Source organism: Cheilinus undulatus, linkage group 3, assembly GCF_018320785.1.
Source record: "Cheilinus undulatus linkage group 3, ASM1832078v1, whole genome shotgun sequence".
Lineage (NCBI taxonomy): Eukaryota > Metazoa > Chordata > Actinopteri > Labriformes > Labridae > Cheilinus > Cheilinus undulatus.
This window is the reverse complement of record NC_054867.1, coordinates 20,427,033-20,453,635: the sequence shown is the minus strand read 5'-3', so window position 1 is coordinate 20,453,635 and position 26,603 is coordinate 20,427,033. Positions and strand designations below refer to the sequence as shown.

The 26,603-nt window shown below is 38.5% G+C and overlaps 1 protein-coding gene across 4 annotated transcripts in view; it reads left to right on the top strand.

Annotated features, from left to right (window-relative positions):
• The window catches only part of slc2a9l2 (solute carrier family 2 member 9, like 2), a 187,491-nt gene that overhangs the window by 27,853 nt on the left and 133,035 nt on the right, over nucleotides 1–26,603 (top strand). For all 4 annotated transcript variants that reach the window (XM_041783185.1, XM_041783182.1, XM_041783183.1 and 1 more), the window contains 3 exons: nucleotides 4,301–4,461; nucleotides 18,282–18,406; nucleotides 19,181–19,326. In XM_041783185.1, coding sequence (XP_041639119.1) covers nucleotides 4,301–4,461; nucleotides 18,282–18,406; nucleotides 19,181–19,326 — 432 coding nt within the window. The remainder of the gene's footprint in view (nucleotides 1–4,300; nucleotides 4,462–18,281; nucleotides 18,407–19,180; nucleotides 19,327–26,603) is intronic.

Here is a 26,603-nt window from a genome sequence, read left to right as displayed (position 1 = left end):
AAAGCATGGTCCACAAAGACATGGATGGGAGAGTTTGGTGTGGATGAACTTGACTGGCCTGCACAGAGTCCAGACCTCAAGCTACAACACCTTTGGGATGGATTAGAGCGGAGCCTGAGAGCCAGGCCTTCTCGTCCAACATCAGTGTGTGACCTCACAAATGCACTTCTGGAAAAATGGTCAAAAATTCCCATAAACACACTCCTAAACCTTGTGGAAAGCCTTCCTAGAAGAGATGAAGCTGTTATAGCTGCAAAGGGTGGGCTGACGTCATAATAAACCCTATGGATTAAGAATGGGATGTCACTTAAGTTCATATATGAGTCAAGGCAGGTGAGCAAATACTTTTGGCAATAAAGTGTAACATTTTTTGACAAAAAAATCCTCTTTCATTTCAAAGTGAAAACAGATTTCTTCAAAGTAATGTCAATTAAATAAAAAATATGCATGTAAAATTGTGATTGCATAAAAATTCACCCACTTTACAAGGACTGACCAAACTCAACTGAAGGTCCAGTTATTGGTGCTAGTATTCTCACAATTAGTGGAATGGAGATAACCTGAGTGCAGTGAATGTGTCTCAGGTGATTGAAGTATAAAGACACCTGTGTCTGGAAGGTCCAGTCACTGGCTAATCAGTATTCATGGCTACCATTACACCATGAAGACAAAAGAAGCAACTAAGAGAAAAGGTTGTTGAAAAGTTTAAGTCAGGGGATGGATACAAAAACGTTCCAAGGCACTGAACATCCCCTGGAATTCACTTAAATCCATCAACAAGAGGGGTTGAAGTGGGAGAAAGATCTTTGGTCAGATGAGACCAAAATGGTGCTTTCTGGCCATCAAACACAACGCTATGTTTTGTGGAGACCAGAACCTGCATCACCACAAACACATCATCTCCACTGTGAAGCACAATGGTGGCAGCATCATGCTTCACTTTGACATCATGAAAGAAGTTTTCTGTCATTTTTAATTTAAAAAAAGGCCATATTATATTAAAAAGAATCACGATTGATTCATAAACTCAATCAAGGGTAAAGCATCCAAGGGGGTGAATACTTTTCAAAGGCACTGTGTCATTATTTAAGACAACTTTCTTGATGTTATTTATGTTGCTTATTTGGAAAGTAGTGCCAAGGGGCGGAATACAAATCAGTGGGAGCCCTGTTTGTCCTTGATGTGCTGGAACTTTAAATCTGTGAAGATGCCTCTGTCTTTCCATGTAAAACACTCAGGGATTTTTTATGTGGTCAAAGGTCACTCTGAGCGCACATTTATCCCATTCTTATGACCGTGAAATTTCAGCCACAACTTAAGGGGCATTTTTCAGAACTACCTCAGAAATGTAGTTGGGTTCAGAGAACAGTAAAGCAGGAGGAGTAACCATTTATTAACATCCAAAACCTCACTGACAAAAAGAGTTTGTTTATTTGTGTTTAGAGCGGCAGTTACAGTATTGCAGTACAACATTTTCTCTTCTCTTATGTTCTCTAGATCTATTCTTTTGCTGCTCTCTCTCTCTTTTTATATCTTTTGGTAAAAAAGGATTGTACATCTGTGATAAGTGGCTTTGCTACTGATGTACCAGTTTTTAGACCTTAGAAATTCTTAGAAAAGTTCTGAAGTGTTGTGCCTTTGTTGATTTCCATCTTTGTGATTCAAAGTGTACCCAAAAGGCAGGTCTCAGAAAGTTTTGACTCATCTCTTTAAGGCTTATTCATTTCTTTCAGTATAAAAAGTGTAACACATCTTAAAGATTAAACTTTATGTGGATGCATAAATTCTTCTGACAGTGCTGAGTTCCAGACAGGAATCACTTAAAGGGCTTTCCAGTTTTTGACCCTTCTCTTTGATGTCAATGAAATAGGGTGATAATGTTTTCAGCTGGGATGTATTGCACCAACTTTCTAGTTAATGCAAAGACAAATAGAGCACTCACAGCTTTTTAGACATTTAAAAAGACAGAAAATGGTCCTCTCTGCTTTCAGCTTTTAGATTAGCACACTTATACCTAGCTTCATACTTTGCCCTAGCATTTTTATTACTTCCTTTACAAGGCCACAGATTTATATTCCTTTGGTGTAATGTGAATAAGATTTGAAATAGATCATTTGACAAGATGTCACTGCAAAAACACAAGGTCATTTTATAATTACAGTCATGGACAAAAATATTGGCACCCCTGAAATTTTTCCAGAAAATACACCATTTCTCCCAGAAATTGTTGCAATTACAAATGTTTTTGGTATACACATGTTTATTTCCTTCATGTGCATTGGAACAACACAAAAAATCTGAAGAAAAAAAAAAACAAAATTGACATAATTTTACACAAAACTCAAAAAATGGGCTGGACAAAATTATTGGCACCCTTTAAAGCTGTGGGTAAATCATTTTATTTCAAGCATGTGATGCTCATTTAAACTCACCTGTGGCAGTAACAGGTGCTGGCGATATAAAAATCACACCTGAAGCTGGTTAGAATGTATAAACGTTGACTCAACCTTTGTGTTGTGTGCCTGTGTGTGTCACACCAAGCACGGAGAAGAGAAAGAAGAGCCAGGAATTGTCTGAGGACTTAAGAAGCAAAATTGTGGAAAAATATGAACAATCTCAAGGTTTCAAGAGCATCTCCAGAGATCTTAAAATTCCTTTGTCCACTGTGCGTAATATAATCAAGAAGTTTATAACCATGGAACTGTGGCTAATCTCCCTGGACGTGGATGGAAGAGAAAAAATTGACAAATGAATGCAACGCAGGATAGTTAGAATGGTGGATAAACATCCTCAGTCAACTTCCACACAAATTCAGGCTGTCCTGCAGACTTAGGGTGCAACAGTGTCAGCTCAGACCATACGTCATCATCTGAATGAGATGAAGCGCTATGGCAGGAGACTGTGGATAACCCCACTGCTGACAAAGAGACATAATAAAGCCAGACTGGAGTTTGCAGAAATGTACCTGAGTAAGCCTCAATCCTTTTGGGAGAACGTTTTGTTGACAAATGAGACTAAGGTGGAGCTTTTAGGGAAAGCACGTCATTCTACTGTTTACAGAAAACGGAATCAGGCCTACAAAGAAAAGAACACAGTACCTACAGTCAAACATGGTAGAGGTTCAAGGATGTTTAGGGGTTATTTTGTTGCCTCTGGCACTGGGTGCCTTGACTGTGTGCAAGGAATCATGAAATCTGAGAGTATCAAAAATTTTGGGCCGCAATGTAGGGCCTAGTGTCAGAAAGCTGGGTCTGCTTCAGAGGTCATGGGTGTTCCAGCAGGACAACGACCTGAAACATACCTCAAAAAGCACCAAGAAATGGTTAGAGATAAAGTGCTGGAGAGTTCTGAAGAGGCCAGCAATGAGTCCAGATCTAAATCCTATTGAACACCCATGGAGAGATCTCAAAACTGCTGTTGCAGGAAGCACCCTTCAAATCTGAGAGACCTGGAGCAGTTTGCAAAAGAAGAGCGGTCCAAAATTCCAGTTGAGAGGTTCAAGAAGCTTGCTGATGGTTATAGGAAGCGATTGGTTTCGTTTTTTTTTTTTTTTTTCCGAGGTTGTGCAACCAAATATTAAGTTGAAGGTGCCAATAATTTTGTCCGGCCCATTTTTTGAGTTTTGTATAAAATTATGTCAATTTTGTTTTTTTTCTTTGTTTTTTTTTGTGTTGTTCCAATGCACATAAAGGCAATAAACACATGTATACCAAAACATTTGTTGACTGCAGCAATTTCTGGAAGAAATGATGTATTTTCTGGAAAAATTCCAGGGGTGCCAATATTTTCGTCTATGACTGTACATGCTTTTAAACTGACAGATTTATTCACAATAGATCCATTTTGAATATTTTGAGTGATTTCTAAATTATTTCACTGATTTCTTTGACTCTTTAAGACTTTATATGAATTAAGTCATATCCAAAAAGCAGGTGCTCACTTTGTTGTCCTTGGAGGTCAATTTTAGATTTTCTGGCTTTGGTGGTGATATCAGAGGACAGAGGAAACTCTGAACCTGGTTGATGTGAGAATTCAAGTAGGAAAATAGAATTTCTTTAGATTTTGAGTTGTTTAACTGTAGGAAACTTTGTGCCATTCAACATGTAATATCTGGAAGACGGTTGAAAACAGCAGCTAGGCTATTAGGATCACCATGTTTCAGCAGGAGGTATATGTGTGTGTCATCAGCATACAAATAAAAAGAAAGGTTATGATGTGGAATGATAAAACCTAACTTTCTAAAGGGAATTGCTGAATGTATTTGCCTTATTTTCTCCAATGTGTTTCCTTTGTGTTTCAGTACATTAAAGCATTCTATAATAAGACCTGGATTGAGAGGTATGGGGCACCCATCGCAGCAGAGACAGCCACCCTCCTCTGGTCCATCACAGTGTCCATATTTGCCATCGGAGGCCTTCTTGGAGCGCTTTGTGTCCCTTTACTCGTCAAAGTTCTGGGAAGGTGAGTCATCTTCATAATCATTTCCTGTGAATTTAAGAAAGAGTTGTTTCTGGAAGTGTCTCATTCAGGGGCCTGAATCATCGAATGGATTATAGCAGATTATTCGGCTCACTCTGGGTGCAGCCAAGTCTCTTAAATGCTATGATATCTACTCCCTTTTAGATGGAACAACCTAACCATCAGCCATGGAAATTAATCCGTTTCAGGGGTTAGATATAGATGTGCATTAAAATTCTGATCTTTTCTGCACAGTGAGGAAACAATGGGAAAAAGTTATTCATTTTCAGGCAAGAAAGATAAAAAGACAAATGTTTAGATATGATAGATGTAAAGATCACACAGTTTCACTAGCAAGGACCTACACATTAACAATGCGACTGACAATAACATTGATGATATTGGAATGATTCTTTTGATTAATGATGTGACACATTTGCTGGTGGTGGTTTGGGGAAGCTTAAAGGGTCCACTGTGGCTCTTGGGCACGACAAACCACCCTTACGACTCTATGTGTGGGGTTAAAGAGAGAAATAGAGGAAAGGGGTTGGAGGGAGGGTTGTAGAGTCTGAGAGCAAAAGGGGAAGAGATTATTGAGGTGTGGTCCTGCTCCTGAAACTTGGCAATGTAGCACTGGTCTTGATGGGGAATTACTTCGCCCCCCAACGCTACAATGATATAAAATCACAAAGCAGTTCACCTCAGTAGAGTCTGTGATTATCTGATGTCACTACCTTTATTGAAAGTTAACAGCCAGCCACATGCTGTGTTTTTGCTCTTTATGAAGTAAATTTCTCAAATCTATTAGCCACTGTGGCCTACAGGTTGATAAAAGTATCATAAAAGAGAGATTTGTGCCAGAAAACAGTAAACTGAACCCCCCAACTTCTGTCTCTCTGTTCTGGCACAGAGCCAGGCAACTGAGCTCTGATCTGAAGAATTTTTTAATATCTGAGAGGATCATATTTCATACTGACATTCCCACACCATCCTGGAGCTTTGACTGCCTCATTTTTCACAATTATAAAGCTTAATTTTATAAACTTAGAGATGTTTTTCATGTCTGAAATTTGGCCTGGTGGTTCATAGCACAGTGGCCTGACACACAACAAACCTAAAATACAGATTCTTTTCTCACTTTACAGGGACTTTAAAATAAAAAAAAAGATACTGTGATCAGTTTCAAGAAACAATATGCATCTGGAGTTGATTTGGTTGTTAGAGTTTGTCTTTCATGGCCATGAAAGTCTTTTCTTTAGTTTGGAAAGTCTGTTGATTCTCCTTGAACTGTATTGACTTTGTGACAACAATTTACTTCAGAGACACAGCCATCCTTCTCTTTCCCCATGTAGCAGTAGGGCTATTGGATGTACAGGAAAGGATTCCCTCCTAAAAGACTAAACAAGGCAAAGCAAAGAGAAGCAAAACTAAACATATGCAACATGTTTGAGCCTTATAGCAAAACAAAAACAAGCTGAAGGAAGCACCATCCCATTAATGTGAACACAGAGCTGAAAACCACCAACCCAGAAGGAGCGTGACTTCACTCTTTGTTTGGAAATTGTTATACAATATGATCATGTAGTGTATAATTGATTTCAGTCAGGACCACTTTGTTAAGGAAGGCACGTGATTTGCAGCTACGAATATTTATTTTGTAGCATTATTGGGTAGCATTTGCTGTTATTTATATTTGTGGTTGTTCTCGGATCCCCCTGCCCTTCCACAAGCCTATGTGGAAATTGTTTAGCAGGAATAGCACATGTTCCTGCTCTTTCTATGCTTATAAGGAAAACCTAAGGCAGGGAGGCAGCAAAAACCCAGAGCAGATAAGGTATTAATGATGACAGAATAACAGTGATTTAGTCAGAAGCAGAATGAGGGAGGAGCTGGGGTGGAGGCGGATTGCAAAAGCAGCTAGCAGAGAGAGCAGAGCATAGGCAGGCAAGATCAGTTTATATAAAGAATGAGATGAGCATGAGCGCGATTAGACAGCAGCATGCTGAGAGCAAATCAGCTGCATGAAATCATCTGATCTCAGTAATGTTAGCGCTTCTGTCTAAACCTTTCAGAATGTTTTATTACACATGTATCATAAATTTTAAAGCAAAACTATGTAGGCTATTACATGCTTGTTTTTTCACTAGAATTAAAAATATAATATTGAAATATTGCTGCAAGATTTCTGACAAACAGAAAGAAAAATGGCCACGTTACTGAAGTGTACTATACTTACACCAGCTTCCTGTTACTGAGAGAACTGAGTTGACACATTTTCCTCTCTGTGTAGAAGACTTTCAAGGTCTGATTCACTAAGAATCACAGCAACCCCCCTCTGTTCAACCTCAAAGTCAATTCCCGAATCATATATCCCTCATAATATACATGCCCGTAGTTCACAATTGTTTTTCATATAGAGAGAATATCAGAATCTCAACACTGCACTAAGCTGCACTCTCATGCTGATGGAATGCAATTTTGTTCACATGAAGATGATGAGTAAGGAGGGAAGGGTTCGTTTTTTAAAGAGCATTTTGAGGCTAGATATGAAAAATGTGACATGAAAACATCAATATGAATTATATTAATATCACACTTTCCACCAAAGCTTCCTCCCTGAGAGGAGAAAATGGAGGAAAAAGCAATGTTTGCAGCCTCGTCATACATCCAGACTTCTTCATACATGTCGATGATGTGTAGAGATGCTGACATGCCCAGACTGATTTAATCCCTGGTTATATTAACAATAGGAAAACATTATTACAGTTTATTTGAGTCATGAAGAAGCTGGATCGATGGGCTGATCACCCAAAAGTTGAGTGTGACATTCCTCTATATTAGTTACCACCGACTATCAGCAGACGTTCTTTCATTGTAACTCTGTATAAAGTCTCTTTCTGTCGCTTCCTCCTCTGTGTCTGCATCGTATCTACCTCTTTTTTTTCTGCATCTCCCTCATCTCTCTCTTTTTTTAAGTATCCCTTATTCTTTCTCAGCATCTCCCTGTTCTCTCTTAACATCTCCCTCTTTGCATTTTTTTAATCTCCCTTTTCTCTTTCTGATTCACTCTTTCTTTGTCTGCATCTCCCTCTTCCTTTTCTGCATATTTATCTTGTTTCTTTCTGCACCTCCCTTTTCTTTTTCTGCATCTCCCTCTGCCTCTACTCTCTATTGGCATTTCTCTCTTTTCTTCTTGACCAATTCCAAAAAGTCTTATTCTACTGCTACTACTGACTTGTTTTGAGCTTCTGGTACCCCCAGGTGGTGACAATCAGATGCCTTCTTGGCATCCCAAGAAGAAGACACCCCAAAGAGACTGTTTCCTAACCCTGTCAGCACTTAGGAACTGTAGGCTTTCTTCTACAGATTTGCAGTGGAGGTTTGCAGGATGATATGGTGGACGGCTCTCTGTCCAGATAATCTGGAACAGGCTGCACACAGCTAATCTCCAGTCTCATAGGGCTGCCAGGAGGCAATGCCATGACTGCCCTTTACTGTAAGGCCCGTTTGTGGGCAACATATGCACCGGAACCTGAACATGTGGAGGAATGTTATGTTCACTGATGAGTCCAGAGACTACCTCCAGAATTTGGAAGGAGAGGGGATGGAATAGCCTACCAGCAGTCCTGACCTCAACCCCATTGAACACCTGTGGGATCAGCTTGGGTGTGCTGTTCGTGCCAGAGTGACCAACACAACCACTTTGGCTGACTTGGGACAAATGCTGGTTGAAGAATGGGATGCCATCCCACAGCAGTGTGTGACCAGGCTGGTGACCAGCATAAGGAGGAGGTGCCAGGCTGTTGTTTTGTTCTTCCACACGCTACTGAGGCTCCTGTTTGTTAAATGAAAAATAATTTAATTGCCAATATGTGCTATCTTTCCTAACTTCAATCATCCAATCCACCAAACAACAGCAAACAAAGACTCAGTGGCAAGATAAGCTGTTTGGCCTCGGCAGAGAAGATTCTGCAAATTTTTCATTGGCACAAAGCACATACTCAGCTCTGCTGCTCATCCCACAGATTCATGTTCCTCACATTCAAAATGGAAATAAACAAGCTTTCCAACGGGATAGGATATATTGCCAAGAAGTACTGTTACAAAAAAGAAATAATCTACCAAACACATCCGTACTTTTTGTGCTGAGTTTAGTTAAATTACACTTTTAGTCTATGACAGAGCCGCAGTTACTCTTGAAAATCTGTGGCAAGTTGAGTCTCCTTAATTGATGTATTTTGCATCTTTAAGAAACACTTCAAGTCACAGGCATAAGCTCTCTAACTCAGTGAATAACTTCACTCATGGTGTAAATGTATTGCGCAACAGAAACAACAACAATCCACTAGAACAGGACCAAAAAAAAAAAACCAAGCAGGGATCACACAGAAAACTACTCAATTACAGTAATCAGAGTAAAGTAGTACGGTTTAGACCAGCCCTCCTTGTAAAGTGGCTTTAGATACCTTTGGTTATGAATTAATGCTATACAGTTAAAGACTGATTAGAGGGTGTCTTATTTGCAGGCCCAATAGGCACAGAAGTTGCACAGTCCTTTTGTGAATCAGGCCCTTAGCTTAGAACTCAAAAGCATTTCTTTACATGATTTTCCTATAAGAACTATCTAGGATCCTTTTAATGTCTGGGGCTGACCTTCAAGAGTTCAAACTAAACATGGTGAAGTAGTGTTTTGTTATCACACAGCACATTCCTCAAAAAATATCCTAGTCAGAGTAGCCCAAACTCTGACCACCTTAAAATCCAAGCTAAGAATGCAAACATGTCTTAAATTCAAATTGAATTTTTTTTTTTGTTGTTGTTATTAACTGTGCCCCTCTTGCCTGAATGTTGCTATTATACCTAATTTTTTGGATTGTCTTATTTTCTTTCCACCGCTTGTTTTAATTGCAAATTTGGGTCGTCTGATATATTTGATTGGTCTGTAAAGCATTTGAATTGCCTCTGTGTTAAGAAATAAAACTGCTTGCCTTGCCGAATTTGCCATTTGGTGGAGCAATAGGAGGCTTTGTAGTGCTTTCCAACCATCTGTGACAGAAATGTCTCAGAAGAAATGGTGAAGTGTTCCTTTAGCTCTTTTTGGCTTGTTGCAAAAACATGAGAAGATTAACTGTCAGCCTGTTCTAACATACAGTTTTATTGCCTGGCTGTACTAACAGCACTTCCTGTTTTTGAGCTTAAAAAATCCTACTGCATGCCCCTTTTGATCTTCTTCTGTCTCATGATTTCCATCATCACTCCGTACAGTACCCACTCTTCTCTGCTCTTCAGATCTGTGCAGGCATTGAGGGTGAACAATATCCGATTTATAGAGGCTATTCATTATACAACACAAAAGGAGGTGCTGTGACATTTCTTAAGGGAATCCATGTGGGATTTGGCAATGCATTCTGGTATTTTTCACTGGCCTTTATGGCAGCAGCTAGCACCTTATCCATGCTGCTGGGGATGAAAGAACCTACTTATGTGTCAGTCTTCAGCATTAGGTTAGACACTCATAATGATGCTTATATAATCAAGTATTCTAAGACTTCTGCTAGTGGGATAAAGAGGACTATAGATCAGATGAAACTATGTGCCACCATTTAAACATTTTACCATTTATCCATGCCTTTGTCATTGTTCTACACATTATCACCTTTTCTTTCTATAAACATTTTGTGTGAGTTAATATGTGACCCTGTCAGCGCATTTTGGGGTATTTAAACATAAAACGTGTTTACATTTTATTTATCTATGATCAATTTTTTAAAAAGAATTTCACCAAACAAACTTGAAAATAGGAACATTTAAATCAATAGCAAGGGACACTTTTACAGTTAGAGATTGTTATTGAAAAGATTTCTAGATGTTTTTCCAGCTCCACACAGTTGATTGTTGCTTGTTCAGAAATAAAAAAATGAACAGTTAAAACACCATAGCCATGTATGATTATTCTTCTAGCACCAATCCATTTTCTAAAAAAAAAAGACTCAATTCCAGACTGTCTAGTCAACAAAAAGGATATTTCCTAAAGAGTTTATCCTGACATGTATTCTTTAGTGCACTCATAAAGAGTGATCCCTTTATCTCCTTACAAACTGTAATGATAAATCTTGTGTATAATGTCAGAGCTGTCAAAGTGAACATGTTAATGCAATAAAATTTAGGCCCTTCTTATTACAACTTACCTGACCCTTATTGGGAACTCACTGAATATAAACAGTTGCTCTTTAGATCTTTTTACATTTATTTTTCATCCTTTATTTAGGATACAATAAGATACCTAGACCTTTATTGATCCCTAATGGGGACAGCTCAACAGGAGAGGGGAAATAGTTATCAGTATGTAACAGAAAGTGTGAACACCTTCGCTTGTGGAAGAACCAAGACCAGATTATAAATAAAAACACACACAGTGTGCATCGTACTGAAGGGGCTAAATTTCCAGGTAACATTACACATCTGAAGAAAAGAAAATGTGAGCTGCACAGGGGTGCAGAGGTCAGCGCTGTTGCCTCACAGCAAGAAGGTTCCTGGTTCACTTCCCCATCAGTTTGCATGTTCTCCCCATGCGGCGTTGGTTCTCTCTGGGCACTCCTGGTTCTTCCAATCACCAAAAACATGCTCATTAGGTTAACTAGTGACTCTAAATTGGCCGTAGGTGTGAATGTGAGCGTGCCTGGTTGTCTGTCTCTATATGTCAGCCCTGCGATTGACTGGCGACCAGTCCAGGGTGTACCCCGCCTCTTGCCCAGTGACAGCTAAGATAGGCTCCAGCCCCCTGCAACCCCCAACGTGATAAGCAGTATAGAAAATGGATGGATGGAATTTAACATGCAGTGAAAGAGCAAAGAAAAATTGCACACTATGGATAGGTGTCTGCAGCATCTTTGGGACTGTGGGTTGTACACTCTAAAAGTGTATTTTACTGTTTGTTGAAATAGTGTAATATTTGCATGAATCTCATCCAGTCTTTTGCTTTAGCGGCAGTAGTGTACTTTTGTGTGCTATTTCAACTTAGCATAAAGCTATTAGCTCAGGTAAAGTGCATCGGTGATGACCTGATGATTGATTAATCTGCCTTTTCCCAGAATGCCTATGGGCACATTGAGTGAAGTTGTGGCTCAGTGAAGACCCATGTATGGGGACCAAGTAAAATTTAAAGGAAAATGCACTGAACTCTCTGGAAGTAAACTTTCTTGACTAAATGCCTCTTTCACTGTTAGACTGAACAGTTAAAGGTTTTTGGTAACTGTACTTAAATTATTCTACAGTCATCCTTAAATATGCAGATTTTTCCCAGAATACTTCAGGGCATTGTACACTTTTGCACCATGAGTGATGCTACAGACTCAGTCATCCCACCTATGGAGAGACACCATGCTGCACAATGGATGCAAGACTGAACATGATGGAGGAGGACAGTGTAGCTTCAAAAAATGTTCTAAAACGTGTTACGAGTAAGATTATACAGTCACAGAGTAAAAAAGTAATTGTGCGGGAATTACTGATAAGCTGAAGTCAACTTGCATTAGATTTAAAGGGGACATATTTTACCCTTTTAAGACAAGTTTATATTGGTCTCAGAAGTCCCCAAAACATGCCTGTGAAGTTTGTTGCTGAAAAACTCTTTAGTGTAGGAGTTTTGCATGTCCAAAAACCCCTCTGTTCCAGCCTTCTCTGTCTATCTGACTCCGCCCCTGACCACACCCCTCTCAGGAAATGATGTGGCAGTCCTGATGTTACAACGTTACAGACACTTTTATCCAAAGTTTAGGACCTGACTGGGATTCGAACCATCAATCTACCAGACCAAAGTCAGCAGGGTAACCTACTAAGTAGGGGTGTGACGAGACTCTTATCTCACGAGACCAGACAAGATTTGGGCCCACAAGACATGAGACAAGGTGAGATTTTACACATTTTTTTAATTTCAGAAAAAAATAGATAGGTGGATAATATGTCCTTTATACAACTGAAAGTCATAACTGCATAGCATTCAGGTCTATTCAGAAATGTTTAAACTAACTCCTCTTGTACTGAATAGGCTATCAATACGTACACACAATTTGTCTTCTCTAAATCTGACTCAAACTGTACATTTTAGTGCTCTTCAAATCAAACCTTTCATTTTAATAGTCTACCAAATTTTTATTTTACTACACTATACACTCATTGCCACAATTACAATGATTATAATAAAAGCATTTAGATTATTTTTAAAGTATTTTAAACAGTTTACAACAGACTGAGATATAAAGAGCTGCAGCACTAAAATCAAACTATTTCTCATCCTCTTTAAAGACATCCATATTTAAAACACTCAAAAGAAATATTCCTGTCAATAACACATTTGCTGTAATGTAGAGAAATAGATTATTTGATTGTTTTGTGCGCTTTTTATTCATGTGAGCTTTGACAGTGTTGGACATGACGCATAGATGAGCGTGTGTGTTAATGTGTGTGCGTTGGTGAGTGAGTGTCTCTGCTCTGCCCGTCAGACAACAAGCAGGGCGTGTTTGAATGGGGCTAAAACTGTGGTTTTTGGAGCTAACAATGGACTCTATGGTGCTGAAACAGAGTCCGTTTAGCTAAGTTTACCGCTGAAGTATACAACTGCCTGTCTTGCTGCTTATGTTAAGCTTCTGACCGATGATACGCACAGCCAACAGCTGATGGATGTGTGGCTGACAGATGGTGAAACGAGAAGGAGACATGACGAAGAAGCGGGGAAACAAAGTTACAAACTCACAGATACCGGCACTAAGATATAGTCTGTGCGCATACATGAAGTAATTTAACACTATATTGTCCTTACGGAGACTGCACAGGTTCCCAGCAGCAACATTTCATCATTTTGGACCGTTATGATGAACTTATTACGCGTTGGCAGATCATGTGTGGCCCCAAGAAGCGCAAGCGGAGGAGGGGTTGGGGGATGGAGCGTGATCTGAATAGGTCACAGATCAGCTCTGTTTCTTCTCTAGCTCTCCCACAAACAGTTTTGAAGTGTCCAGGGCATCTTTGTGATCTTTTATGACTTACATTTAGGTATTGTTTGTTGTCAGGAGAGCTGCTGCTCAAAGTGTCTGCGCAATATTGATCTCGCGAGACAGATTTTTCCTCAACGAGAAATCTCGTGGCGTTTTGATCTCGTCACACCCCTACTACTAAGTAATCCAGCACTGCAGCTGGCAGCTGAGAGGAAGATCAGGAGAGGAGGGTAGAACTTTCTTCAAACCAGGGAGGGCCGACCAAACCTGGGGGCGGGGCTAACTCCCCACATGAGGGGAAAATCTGAGAATGGCTTGTTTAAGCACACATTTTCTGAAAGGTGGTGGTGGTAGTGGTTGGGGGTGTATTTGAGGGGATTGTGGACAGGCCAGGGGCACATATTTTTGTTAGAAAAACCTGAAAAAGTGATTATCAGTCAGGAACACTCTCGTCATAGATTTGAACCATTTATTGCCAAATGGAATGCAGTTAAGAGTTGGCATTATAGCTCTGCTTTTCAGAGTACTCCCAGGTTAGCCAAGCAACCTGCTTAGGCTTTCCAGGGAGAGCATGCAAAATCCCCACATGGGTAAATACATACATATAGACTTCATAGGATAAGACATGGAGATTTAAAAGGAGGAGGCTGGGGTGGAGGAGGCAATATTTCTGACAGCAGCGACAGGGTAGCATAGGTGTAGCAGGGTTAAGTGAGAGTGGAGATGTGATTTAAATATGGCACCTTATTACTAAACGTGCTGTGATTGGTTGAGTGGGGTTGGGAATAGTGATTCGAACATCAGCCTGTCAGCTGATGACAGCTGGGCGTATGACTTCCGTGTCCTGCATGAACTTACGTAAACTTCATTTTCTGTAATATGTCCCCTTTAAGAAATTTGATTGATAACTCAATTTGACTTAAAGAAACTTTAAGACGTTTTGTTCATTTGATTGTTGACTACAGTTTGAGTGACCTGTGGTAGTGCCTCTTTTTGCAGGACAGGTGTAACAGTCTGCTGCTGAAGGACCTGCTCACTTTTCAGATAAGTCCCACTGAGATTAGATAGTGGAGGAGATAACCACAACAATTGTTCACTTTGTGATACAAGCATGAAATTTTTCAAAATGGCCACCATTGAAACCGTTTTCTCATCAATTTTCTTATCAGGGATGATAATAAAGGATGATGAAGAATAAAAAAATGAAGAATATTTATTGTGACAGTAGTCATGTGTTACAGACAGTGTAATAGAGAGGATGTGAAAGCACAGCCAGGACACACTGGTGACACCACTGCTATGAAACTCAGCATGGGGTTCAGTGTCAGCTAAATACATTAGCCATTAACGTCATTATTTGTGTAGTCAGTATCAGTCTACTCCCTTTAGTGAGAGTTTAGTGGTAGCATAGTTTAGTTTCCTAAATTCTATCTAATGTTAGTCCCACATCTAATTGATATTGTGCATATTTAGATGTAGTTAGATAGCTGCACCTGAATTGACAGGATGTGCCAGCGTGGGAGAGCCGAGCCAAGGGTAATGGGGCTTTACATGTCTTCATGTAGTTACTCGGATGGTGTACAGATCGCATCATAAAATAACTACAGTTTACGCTAAGTTGTATATCAACTTGAACTTGAATTAAGTTTCAGATCAACATTTTTGATCACAAGAGTAAAAGAACTATTTACAATTTACACTAAATTTTAAAAACTTGAACTTAAAATAACCTTCAGTGAATCAATGAAAACGTTTTTTTTTTTGTATTTTTCTGGGAGAGGGAGGGAAAAGGAGAGTGAGGGGAGGTGTTTTTTTTAAGTGATGTATAAAATGGGTTTAAAAAAATGAAAAGAGAGGGAAAGCGCTTCTGTCTGTCGCAGCAGTCTATTCAACATTCTCCTTCACAGAAACAAAGGGATGTACAGTTTAATTCAGCTTTTTTTGCACAACTCTTCTTACATTTGCAGGAGACAAGTTCATAGCTGGACTGGCCAGCATCTGGTAGGCATGTCCAGAAGGGTTCATAGTACCCTTCAGATGTTTTTGACCAGCCCCATTTACACGGTGAAGGTAGCTTTGGTGTGGACACCAGCATATGACCCCACACATGACCTCCTTGGTATACTGCTCTCTTAACATGCTCCTCTAAGGCAGCCTTTTTTGGAGGGATTGACTGCACATTGTGCCTCTTTGCTAACATCTTCTTCCATGCATTGTTTATGTCTGTGCATGTGCTGGTTCGGTCATAGAGCAAGGTAATAAACCTCTCGATTGTGTCCATTACCTCCTGTGGTATGCCATCTGGGGCAAAAGATAGCTTCAACAGGGTGTGTGTAAGCTCAGTAAAGACTTTCCATACAGTCCATGCAGTCTCTTACTCTTGAGATCAAAAGAATTGATCTGAAGCTTAATTCTGAGGTGTCTCTAATTTTCTAATGAACCAAATATAGCAGGTAGCAACTTTTGTTCAACCTTCATCAATTTCAGGCTTAAAAAACAACAACTTCGAACTAAATTTACATTCCATCTTTTTGATTTCTATGTGTCATATGAAATTACAAAAATAAAACAACCCCTGTTTAAGCCACACCCATTTTCAATCTAAGCCCCGCCAATTTCTTACCTAGCCTCCACCCTCTCCCATGGTATGGTAGACAAATTAAACTAATTAGGTCCTTAATATCAGTAAGTATCCATTCCTGATAAGAAAATTGATAAGAAAATGGTTATCATTGGCGGCCATTTTGAAAAATGGCTGCCATGGGCGCCATGTTGAAAATTCTTGATGCCTCTATATCCATATCTTTTGGGAATGCCTTTGGCTATAACTGTACCAAATTTCATGCTTGTATCACAAAATGAACAATTGTTATAGAATTTAGATTTAAGCTGCTCCACTAAGAGATCTCTTTTTCAAGGGAGACCTGAAAAGAAAGGCAGCATTGCACAGTTTAAAAAAAAAAAAAACATCAATCAAGACAGTGGCCTACAGAGGATTTGGATTCAAGATTTTTCAATGAGGATTCAAGCATTTGGGTTAACGAAGTCTTACATTTTAAAGCCAGTTTGTATATTGTTTCAAGCTTTGTTGGAAAAGGTAGCTCTAGTTATTGAAAGTCAAGATTGTAAGGAACATGTCTTTGCATTTATTGATTCAAGACACTGATAAGGATTTCTTTACATTGTTATTGTGAATGAAAAATGGCTTTAAATGGGAAATAATAGATGAGATTAAAAATAAAATGTCATTTAATCTGGTTTAATCTTTTGTACCTGTAGTCATGAAACTTGACACCTCAATATTAGTTGACATAATGTAACAAAGACATACAGTCTTTTGGTTTTCAGTGGAAATGTTTGAAGAGTTTTTTCATAGAGTTCCTAGTTGGCCTATTTGGTTTTAGAGAACATATTGTTTTTCTCATTTGGAGAGAAATAAATGTTCCTCACACCGAGCAGCAGTGATTTGAAATCTTATTCTTCACTTTGAGATTGAATCTCCCCACAGTTTAATGGTTTTTCCCCTTGCTTTTGGTCAAAGTGAGTTTCACAACCTTTATTCAGGCTTGTGGAGCTGTATGTCCATCTAACCTCAGGGACAGACCGTGGTGCCTCAGAATCTATTATACGCTAATGAAGAGGGTGGCACTCGCAGAGCAGGGACAGGCTCATGAAGCCTTTATTCAAAGTCATTTAAAAACACTAAGATGCACCCAGAATTCACCTTGGGTTTCTTTGAGGGCAGTCTTCATGGGGAAATATTATTCATTCTCCATCCATATTCACTTCTCAATATCCATAGGCCATCTGGTAGTGTAGCACATTGTCTCAGGGAGGTTGAAATTCAGATGTCAGGGAGAGGAGTTGAATAATTATTAGCAGCAAGAGCACAGCGAGCAATCTTAAAGGAAAGTACATCAAAGAATCACCAAGCAGGTCATTAAAAAGTTTTTCCAGTAAGGTGATGTGAATTTTTCCTAAAACCCCGGCGTTTGAATATTTCACCACAGAAACGTTTGTGAATGATAATATTAAAATATAGCCACATAAGTATGATTTTTAAGAGCTTTGAAGAGCCTGATCAGTGGCTCTGTTATTTTTTCATGTCTAGTACAGTTGTATCACACTTAAAGCACATTATGAGGGAACATTTTTATTAAACTATTAAATGTAGAAGTAAGTGCTGCCATATATACATATATAATATATATATATATATATTTATATATATATACACACTTTTTTTACATACAGCCATCTGCGCTCACTGAACAATGACTATATTCTGACCTTGAAATGTAACATGTGACAAGGGCGCATTATTTTTTTCTCAGCACATCATCATGTTTTTCACCCACATTCACGTTTATAATCCTTGTTATTGGGTTGAGTCATCATTACTCTTAGAAGATTTGCATATATATCCCATTTTACAAGCTACAAACAACATCTTTCTGAATGTATAAATGTGATTAATTTGGCCTTGAAAGATTTGTATGTCCTCGGACATAAAACCATGTAAGGCTTGAGGGTCGTAGGCAGCGTGCTTTGAGAGCATACATTGATTTGTCTACTCTGCTGGCTCTAAAAAAAAGTTCCCATCCACTCATTTCTTTGTCCTCCTGAAGCTATGAAAGCTACTCTGAAAGATTTTCTATGAAAGCTTTTTTGATCCTTCTTACCTCTGCAAGGTTGTGTTCAAAACACCTTGTTGAAATGTGTTTGAATATAATAGCAGAGGTTTAGCATGTTTTGGTTGGATAAGCTGTCTTTGGTTTGAGTTCATCTGTACAAACTTTTTCTCTGTTTTTCCACTACTCTTGATTTTAGAAAGGGAACCTTGCTGCTGAATAACATTTTCGCCATAATCGCTGTCTTGATGCTGTCCCTGGGTGAGAGGGCGAAATCTTTTGAGATGCTCATCATTGGCCGACTAATAATTGGGGTTGACTCTGGTAAGTTTTTAATCAACAAGGCATTGGTAAGAAAAAGAAAAAGACTAAACTGATCAGTGTCAATCTAGGAAAATCTATAAAATAACATTTTTAAAGGTTTGGTCCCAGATCTTATGCAAGTAAAAAACATTTAATTTGAAATTCAACACCAAACTTCTACCACCCACTTTGAGGCACAAATCTAGGCCTCCATTACCTTTTACTTTATGTAATGTCTTCTTATGAAGACATCAAATGCTAGTCTTGAATGTTGTTATATAAACTGCTATGACTCCATATGTTTATCTTTTCAAATAAGTGTCCTTGTGTGAGTTATCTGCAAAAGGATTAAGAGGGTAATGTCCTATTAGCCTTGTTTAATAAAGTGTGGTATGAAGATAAGGGCTCAGGAACAATAATCAACTCCATAACCTGCAACACATGCAAAAAAAAAAAAAAAAAAAAAAAAAAAATCGGAGGGGTCATGCTCACATCTTTGATGTCCAACTGTGGTAACTGATTTGAGTAAAAAGCTAAAGGAGGAAAGTTCTCACACAGTTGACCATTTGAATGTGCAGGTTGTCTTTGTTGGTAACTGTAGTGTACGAATGGCTAAGATAGAATAAGCATGAAGTTGTTCTTTGTCTACCAGTAAATTCATATGTTTTCCACATCATGGTGACAGAAAAGTACATCTGATTTTTGACTGTGAACATCCATCCAAAGATGCATTTTGAAATCTTCCCATAGTGAGATCCTCTGCAGAATTTCAATATATTGTTTGTTTTGTTGCAGGTGTGGCTCTCAGCGCTCTCCCCATGTACCTTGGAGAAATCACACCAAGACACATCAGAGGGTCCATTGGACAGTTCAACTCCATCTTGATCTGTCTGGGAGTGTTCACAGGACAAGTGCTGGGCCTGCCTGAGCTGCTTGGACAGGTCAGTGATGTAACACAAAGTCGACTACAGCCAGGTTACACCTCTAATTAGCTGTACATGGGGAACCTAAGGTAACACTTTGTGTCTTGTGCAGACATGCATGAGACAACATAAGACAACATGATACCATACAACACAAGATAAGATACAAAGTTTACTATAAAACAAAACCAGAACATCATAAAATTAGACACAAGACATGACAGTACTACATGATACATGATATATGATATAATATGATACAAAAAATCAGTGCGATATTATACGATATATGATACAATACAGTGTGATATGACATGATACGATACAATACAATATATGATTCAATATGATATATGGTATGATACGATACAATACGATACGATGCGGTACGATATATGATACGATATATGATATAATACGATAAGATAAGATATATGATATATAATATATGATATATAATATGCTATTTGATATGATTGATATAATATGATAAATGATATGATATGATGCCATGCGATGTGGTACGATACAATATGATATGATATGATGTGATATGATGGGATATGCTAGCAAGAGTTATGATATGGTACAATATGATTTAAAGCAAAACAAGACAGTCCAGTAGAATTTATGTTAAAATGGGAGGCTGACATAAATCTTAACACTATGATACCATCTTTTACAGTACAATACACTGTAATCCAATAAGATATGATACGATACATAACAAAACTTTTGAAGTAAAATCTGAATAATCTTCTGTGTAAAGGGCAATTTCTCATTAAAAACTTGATTATAAAACATTAAACAAAGCTGAGTAAACAGTCTGTTTACAGAAAAAAGGTTGTCCTCCATGAAAACATTCTAATGCAGCTAGAGTGGTTCATGTAGCTCCGTTAGCTAAGCAACGTAGAAAAACAGAACTATAAGCTACGCAGCTCACAAAGCAGCTATGTAAGCTAAGTACCTGTGTTATTTAAGTAGCTAAGAAAGCTTTAGTTACATTAGCTACATAGCTCTTTTATCCATGTAGCTTACACAGCTAAAGGAGCTATATAAGCTATGCTGGATAGGATAGTAACTGCGCTCACATTGCTAAAACTAACTTAGCTACGTATGGAGTTATGGAGCTATGTAGCTGCTATGTAGCTGAAGCTAAGCTCACAAAGTAGCTCTGTAAGCTACATATATCTATGTTGCTATGTTAGAGTTAGCTGTGCTTGCCAAAACTCATGTTGCAAATGCTCGCTGAGCTAAATTGGCTTATGTAATTATGTTTATTATGTAGCTAGCGTAACCATTTTAGCTTTTGCTAATGCTAACACAGCTGACCATATGTGTAACCATATGTGTAGCTTCCTTTAAAAAGAGTCTTTACATAATAAAATCCTGGATAAGACCTCTGACTGTTTTATTTATGAAATGCTGCTTAGCCTGTAATGTTTGTAAAGGGGTTCTTTCATGAATGTCACTGCAAAACTTAAATTGGACAAACTTAAACAGACGTATTGGCAGCTTATGGCATTTCCTTCTGAGATGTACGGTGTCTCCAATGAACATTCTGTGAGAGTGACCATCAGAGATGTACGGTCTGCAGCCTGACCCCTCTAGCCTATGTCAGGACAGGATTCGTTTGCGTTGTCTTTAAGGTGTCTGTGTGATATTTCCTTGAAATACAGAAATATAAAGCACACAGCTAGTTTAAAACTATATCAAGGAATGCTGGTGCGAAACACTTTGATTGCATCATAAAAGCCTGCTGTGGACACAGGCCCTTATACTGCAGAAAATGTTGGACACATCACTCGTACTGTGGCATTTAATCATATTTTCAATCACCAAGAACATGTTTGCTAGAATCAAATCCATTTAGTTTAATCATCTTACTGGTTATGTACCTGGAACTGAAGGCAATTTGTGAAGCGTGATAATCAATGCCCACTGTGGTGGCTTTTCTTCACCTCAGTGTTAAGAATCAGTACATTTCTCCATCTGATAGAGGATGGTCCTTCTAGTAATTCGTTTGCCTTTTTCCAACAAAGTCAGGGTGTTCTTATTCTGGTCTACCATTTACCATACCTCCAATCTTGAGATCCTGTTGATTTTACACCATTTCACTCTTCAGTCTTGTAACTCCTGTGGCTCATGTCTGCCATGTGACTTTGACAACTACAGCGACACTAGTGTGATATCCGGAAGAGAATCAAATGCCAGCCCTTTCCCTCCATCGGTAAGGCTGTGTGTGAGTAGCAGACTCCCACAGCTCCAGCAGATATTTTCATTTAGACCTGACAACTGGGTAGAGATAGGACAGAAGCAGAAAGGCGGACTGCTCCACTCATCCATAATGATTTCCATCACTGTTTGGCCAGTCAAGTGAGCAGTGCAGACTACCTGACAACGTGCACCACTCCAGCGACATCTCTTCCTCAGTCACTTTAGTAACAAACTCACGTTTACACCCTGCACACCGTCTGATTGCTTCTATCAGTCCCATGTTTCAAAAAGATATATGCAAGAATTTTCAATCAGACCTTGTTTACCCCGGAGGAAATGTCAGCCCACTCCCTCACCTTAATGCCAGACATACACATGTTAAGCCATGTTGACTCAGCCAACAACCCTGCCGAGTACTTTTAAGAAGTCAATCCAGTCTTCATATTCACACTTTATTATTCATTTGCTGAATTTAACTTTATCTCTAAGGGCTTAGAGAAAACATTAGCCTACGGCAAATATCCTTTAGAAAAACATTTGCCTCTGAGATGTAATGGGAAATCCACTAATCGATGGCAAGATGAGGCAAGCTTATTCATTTAGGACATTTGAGAGACAAGCTATTTCTAAGTGCTTTACCAAAGGCGTCTAAAACCCCCCAGAGCCTTTAGCTTTAATTGAACAGCATAGAACATAAAAACTCCTTCACCATGTTGGGTCTGGGCACAGAAAGCAGGTGAGTGGTCTGGGTGGTTCATAGTGAATCAGATTGTTACACATTTTGGCTTTAAAACTTTCAGTGATTTATAAAATGAAGTTTATAAACCAAATCAAAGTTTGCTTCAGGGATAAATCAGATGAGAAGCCTTGTAAAGACCTCAGAAGTATGGGAGCTCAGCCATATTCAGTTAGCTCTTCCTGGCTGCTAACTCTTGGCACTGTATGAAAAATTTTAAGGACAAAAAAAGCTTGCATCTTCTAAAATGTGTGTCTTCAAATTAGAAGAAAAAAGTTTTATATTTTGTTTGTTGGTGGTGCAAACCTGTGTGATCTGTGGCATGAATATTTTTTGGCCATCAGACAAGACGCTATGTTTGGCAGACAGCAATCACTGCACAACACCACAAAGACACCATCCCCACTGTAAAGCACAGTGGTGGCAGCATCATGCTGTGGGGATGCTTCTTGGCAGCTGACCCTGAAAGGCTTATAAAGGTAGAGGGTAAAAAAAATGCGGCAAAATATAAGAGTGGAGTAAAATTGCAAGTCTGATTGAGACCTATCCACACAGACTCAGTGCTGTGATTGCAGCCAAAGGTGCACCTTCCAAATTCTAATTTGAGGGGGGTGAATATTATTCAGCCACTTATTTTACATGTTTTCATTTAATTGACATAACTTTTTTTTTGTCAAAAAAGCCAAGTTCTATCAAAAATTATTGATTTATAAAATCAGTAAAAGGTAAAACATCCAAAGAGGTTTAATAGGCACTGTAACACTGGGCAGCATCACTTAGTCTGAAGTACTGTGTAATCATAGAGTAGCCCATAAGAGCCTGATACTATGTAAATAATGACGGAGATGCCTCTGGATTCACAACTAAACACTGAATGTTCATTTGCCTTCATTATATAAATAGCTAAGAGTGGTATAGCATGAGTAATTCTTATTAAAAACATCTTGTATTTAGGGGATAGCATGTCTTTGTTGTGAGTAGATTAGTTCTTCTCCACTGTGTTGGTGAGTCATGTCACAGGGGTTTATGTAGGCGTGCTGGTACATTTAGCATAGCAGCTGTTCCTGACTCCTTCTGAAACAAGATGCCACGGGATTGTGCAGCATCTGGAATTGTTTGTGCAGTTGTTTACTTATGATAACAACAAGCTTCAAAGCGACAAAACAGCAGACGGTATCTACATCCTCTTCTGCCAGAGATTTACACTTTGTGTCGCTACACAGTTCCAGCCACATATTTGCATCCATATCAACAAATTGGTTCAAGATCGACAAAGCCAGCAAATTCAGGATGAACCTTGTTTTCCATCATTCTTATAGGCCCATGCTTGTAGTATGCGGAGGCTCCAGTACTTATATGATAATTCTGTTTTCTGCTTGCCTGTCTTTCTTTTTTAGTGATTTTGATTTGATGTAATCAAAGGAAAAACACATTTATATTCATAAATATACATAAAAATTGACAGGAAACCTTTAATCTACGTGACTTTGATGTCTGTTCCTTTAAGAATCATAAATCACTTTTTCAAATGTTTTAAATTTGGATCAGGATCAGTTTTCTGCATGCAGACACAAGTAGACAATAAATCAGTGCAGTGATAAGGAAGGGAATAGGACTACACTGATATAGTTTGAAACTTGATGATTGGCTTGAGGGGGAATTTCCTTATTTTTGTTTTCTTTTTTATGATACCTAACTTTTTTTTACAATTTAATAAAAAAATCTCTTACATTCAGCCATAAATAACACAAATAACCTATAGTATTAAGGCTTAAGTCACTAGCTACAATAGTAATTAAAATAGCGTCCCGAACATGAATAAAAATCAAATAACATTTCCTCACAGTCACTTGGAAACAATTTAAATGGTGTTTTTGTCACCTTTTTTTGTTTCTATGTGCCCCCCCACCCCATTTCATCCATGAAAAGCGGTCCAGCATGCTTTTCTCTCCTATATTACTTCAATAGTAAAGTTGAACCTTTTAAACAAAAAAGTGCTCAACTATGAAAGGTACACCTTTTACATGCGCCAGCCTAAGAAATGCAATGGGAAAACCAGTGAAGAGAAATACAGTGACAGAGAGAGAAGCTGACCATTTCATAAGCAGTGTAAATCTTTCTTTCCTACAAACTCATCATCATAGAAAGTAGATGTGAACCTCATCTGAACAAACAGACTGAGGTGCAAACAAATGACATCTTTCCCTACCACACAAGACCGAGAATGTCAGATAAAAGACTACACAGATTGATGCACACATGCAGCCAAAAAAACCAACGCATACATCAGCACCATTACAATTACTGTGACTTTTTAAAACCCAACGCCAAAAAACTACTGCAATATTGCAATATAACAGTATTGTTATTTATAAAAACAGCCATTATTCAGTGCATAATGAACACTAACTTTGTCTGAAGTTTTTTTTCCATCCCCTGATTTATACTTTTTTAATAACCTTTTTTCTAAGATGCTTTGAGTGTTCTTTTGTCTTCATGGTGTAATGGTAACCAGGAATAATGATTACTAGTGTCTGGGCCTTCCAGACAAAGGTGTCTTTATACTACAATCACTGCACTCAGGTGATCCTCATTTCACTAATTGTAAGACTACTAGCCCCATTTGGCTGGACCTCTGTTGAATTAGATCAGTCACTTTAAAGGGGATAAATATTTATGCAGCCATTTATTTTACATTACATTTTTTGATTAGTACTATAGAAATCTGTTTTGATTTTTAGATGAAAGAAGGTTTTTGTAAAAAAAAAATGTTTTTCAAAAAATCAAATTATATTGACATGGTTGATTTCAAACATCATTTAAATGGTGAATTCTTATTATAGGCAATTATAGGCAATGTCAGCTTATTCCAGGAACAACAATGCTTCTAAAAACTTTCGTTTTCTGCTCCAAAATTAATCACACTTGCAGCTTCATTTGCAAATGAATGCAAAAATGTGTTCAGAAAACAACGTTGATAAAAATTCCCTGTTTTGTCTCCTGTTATGGTAATATCACTTGTAGCTTCCATCAAATAGAAAGCTAGCTAGCCAGTTAGCCTTTAATTCGCTTATTGGTCAACTTTACTGTCATTCAAAAACATTCTCTCTCCGAATGACGTTACCAAGGCCCTCTGAAAATTTATAGTGTGCAACAATCGCAGGGCTGGAATTAAAACTTTATCCTACCCAGCAACAGCAACAACACAGAACGTTCTTACAGGATAAAATATTGTCCTTTTTCATTTAACCCTGTACATACTTACACAAGCAAAGAAATAATTTTGTATTTGGTTTATTTTGTCAGATACATTTCATTTATGTTGATTGTTAAATAATGAAAAGTTGAGATGATTTCAAATACTAGAATTTAAAGGGAACATATGCAAAAATCACTTTTTTAGGCTTTTCTAACAAAAATACTGACCTATAATCTCTTAAAGTACCAGAAAAATCCATTCCCTCCCCCCTTCTCCACCTTTCAGAAAATGTGTGCTGAAACAAGCCGTTCTCAGATTTTACCCTCATGATGTCATGTAGGGAGTTAGCACTGCCCCCAGGTTCGGTTGGCCCTCCCCACTTGGAAGAAACTTCTGCCCCTCCCTAATGATCTTCCTGTCAGCTGGCAGCTAAGAGGAGGATCAGGAGAGCCACATCCATTTCCTGAGAGGGGCGGAATCAGATAGCTCATTAACATTTAAAGCCACAGACACAGAAACAGCTCGTTCTGAGCAGGGCTGAAATAGAGAGTTTTTTAGACATGCAAAATCCAATACTGGAGTGTTTTTTTAGGCAACAAACTTCACAGGCATGTTTTGGGGACCTCTGAGACCAAAGGGAAAGATATGTCCTCTTTTTCATACTGAGGCCTAGAGAGCCCTTACAGTTCCTGGGCAGGTGCAGTGTTTTAGTTTAGTTTAAACTTTATTTTGTACCTTTTGTGTCTTTTTACCTTTGAAAAAGGATGCAAATGACTGCAAATGACGAAATTGCCTTGCAATTCTTGCTTGTTCTTGGTTTTTATTTTGATAAGAATTTGACCTTTTTTCCTCCTATTTTTCTCCAGTGCTACTTTACAGTGACATTTACACAAAGGCGATGCGTCTGAGATTCTAGCACAGAAGGTACTCATTCTTAATTTATAGGTGCTGGTTTACCCCATCCATCATTTTGACCTGCAGCCCTCTTTTATAAATATCATATGGAGCTGCTGTATTTTGGACCAGCCACTGTTCTGTATTTATGTCACCTCTGTCACATCATTCAAGCCTGCCAGTTTTCTCATCATTCGACGTGAGTGTCACAGACACATGAGACATCTGATAATAATGCCACAGCGGTCT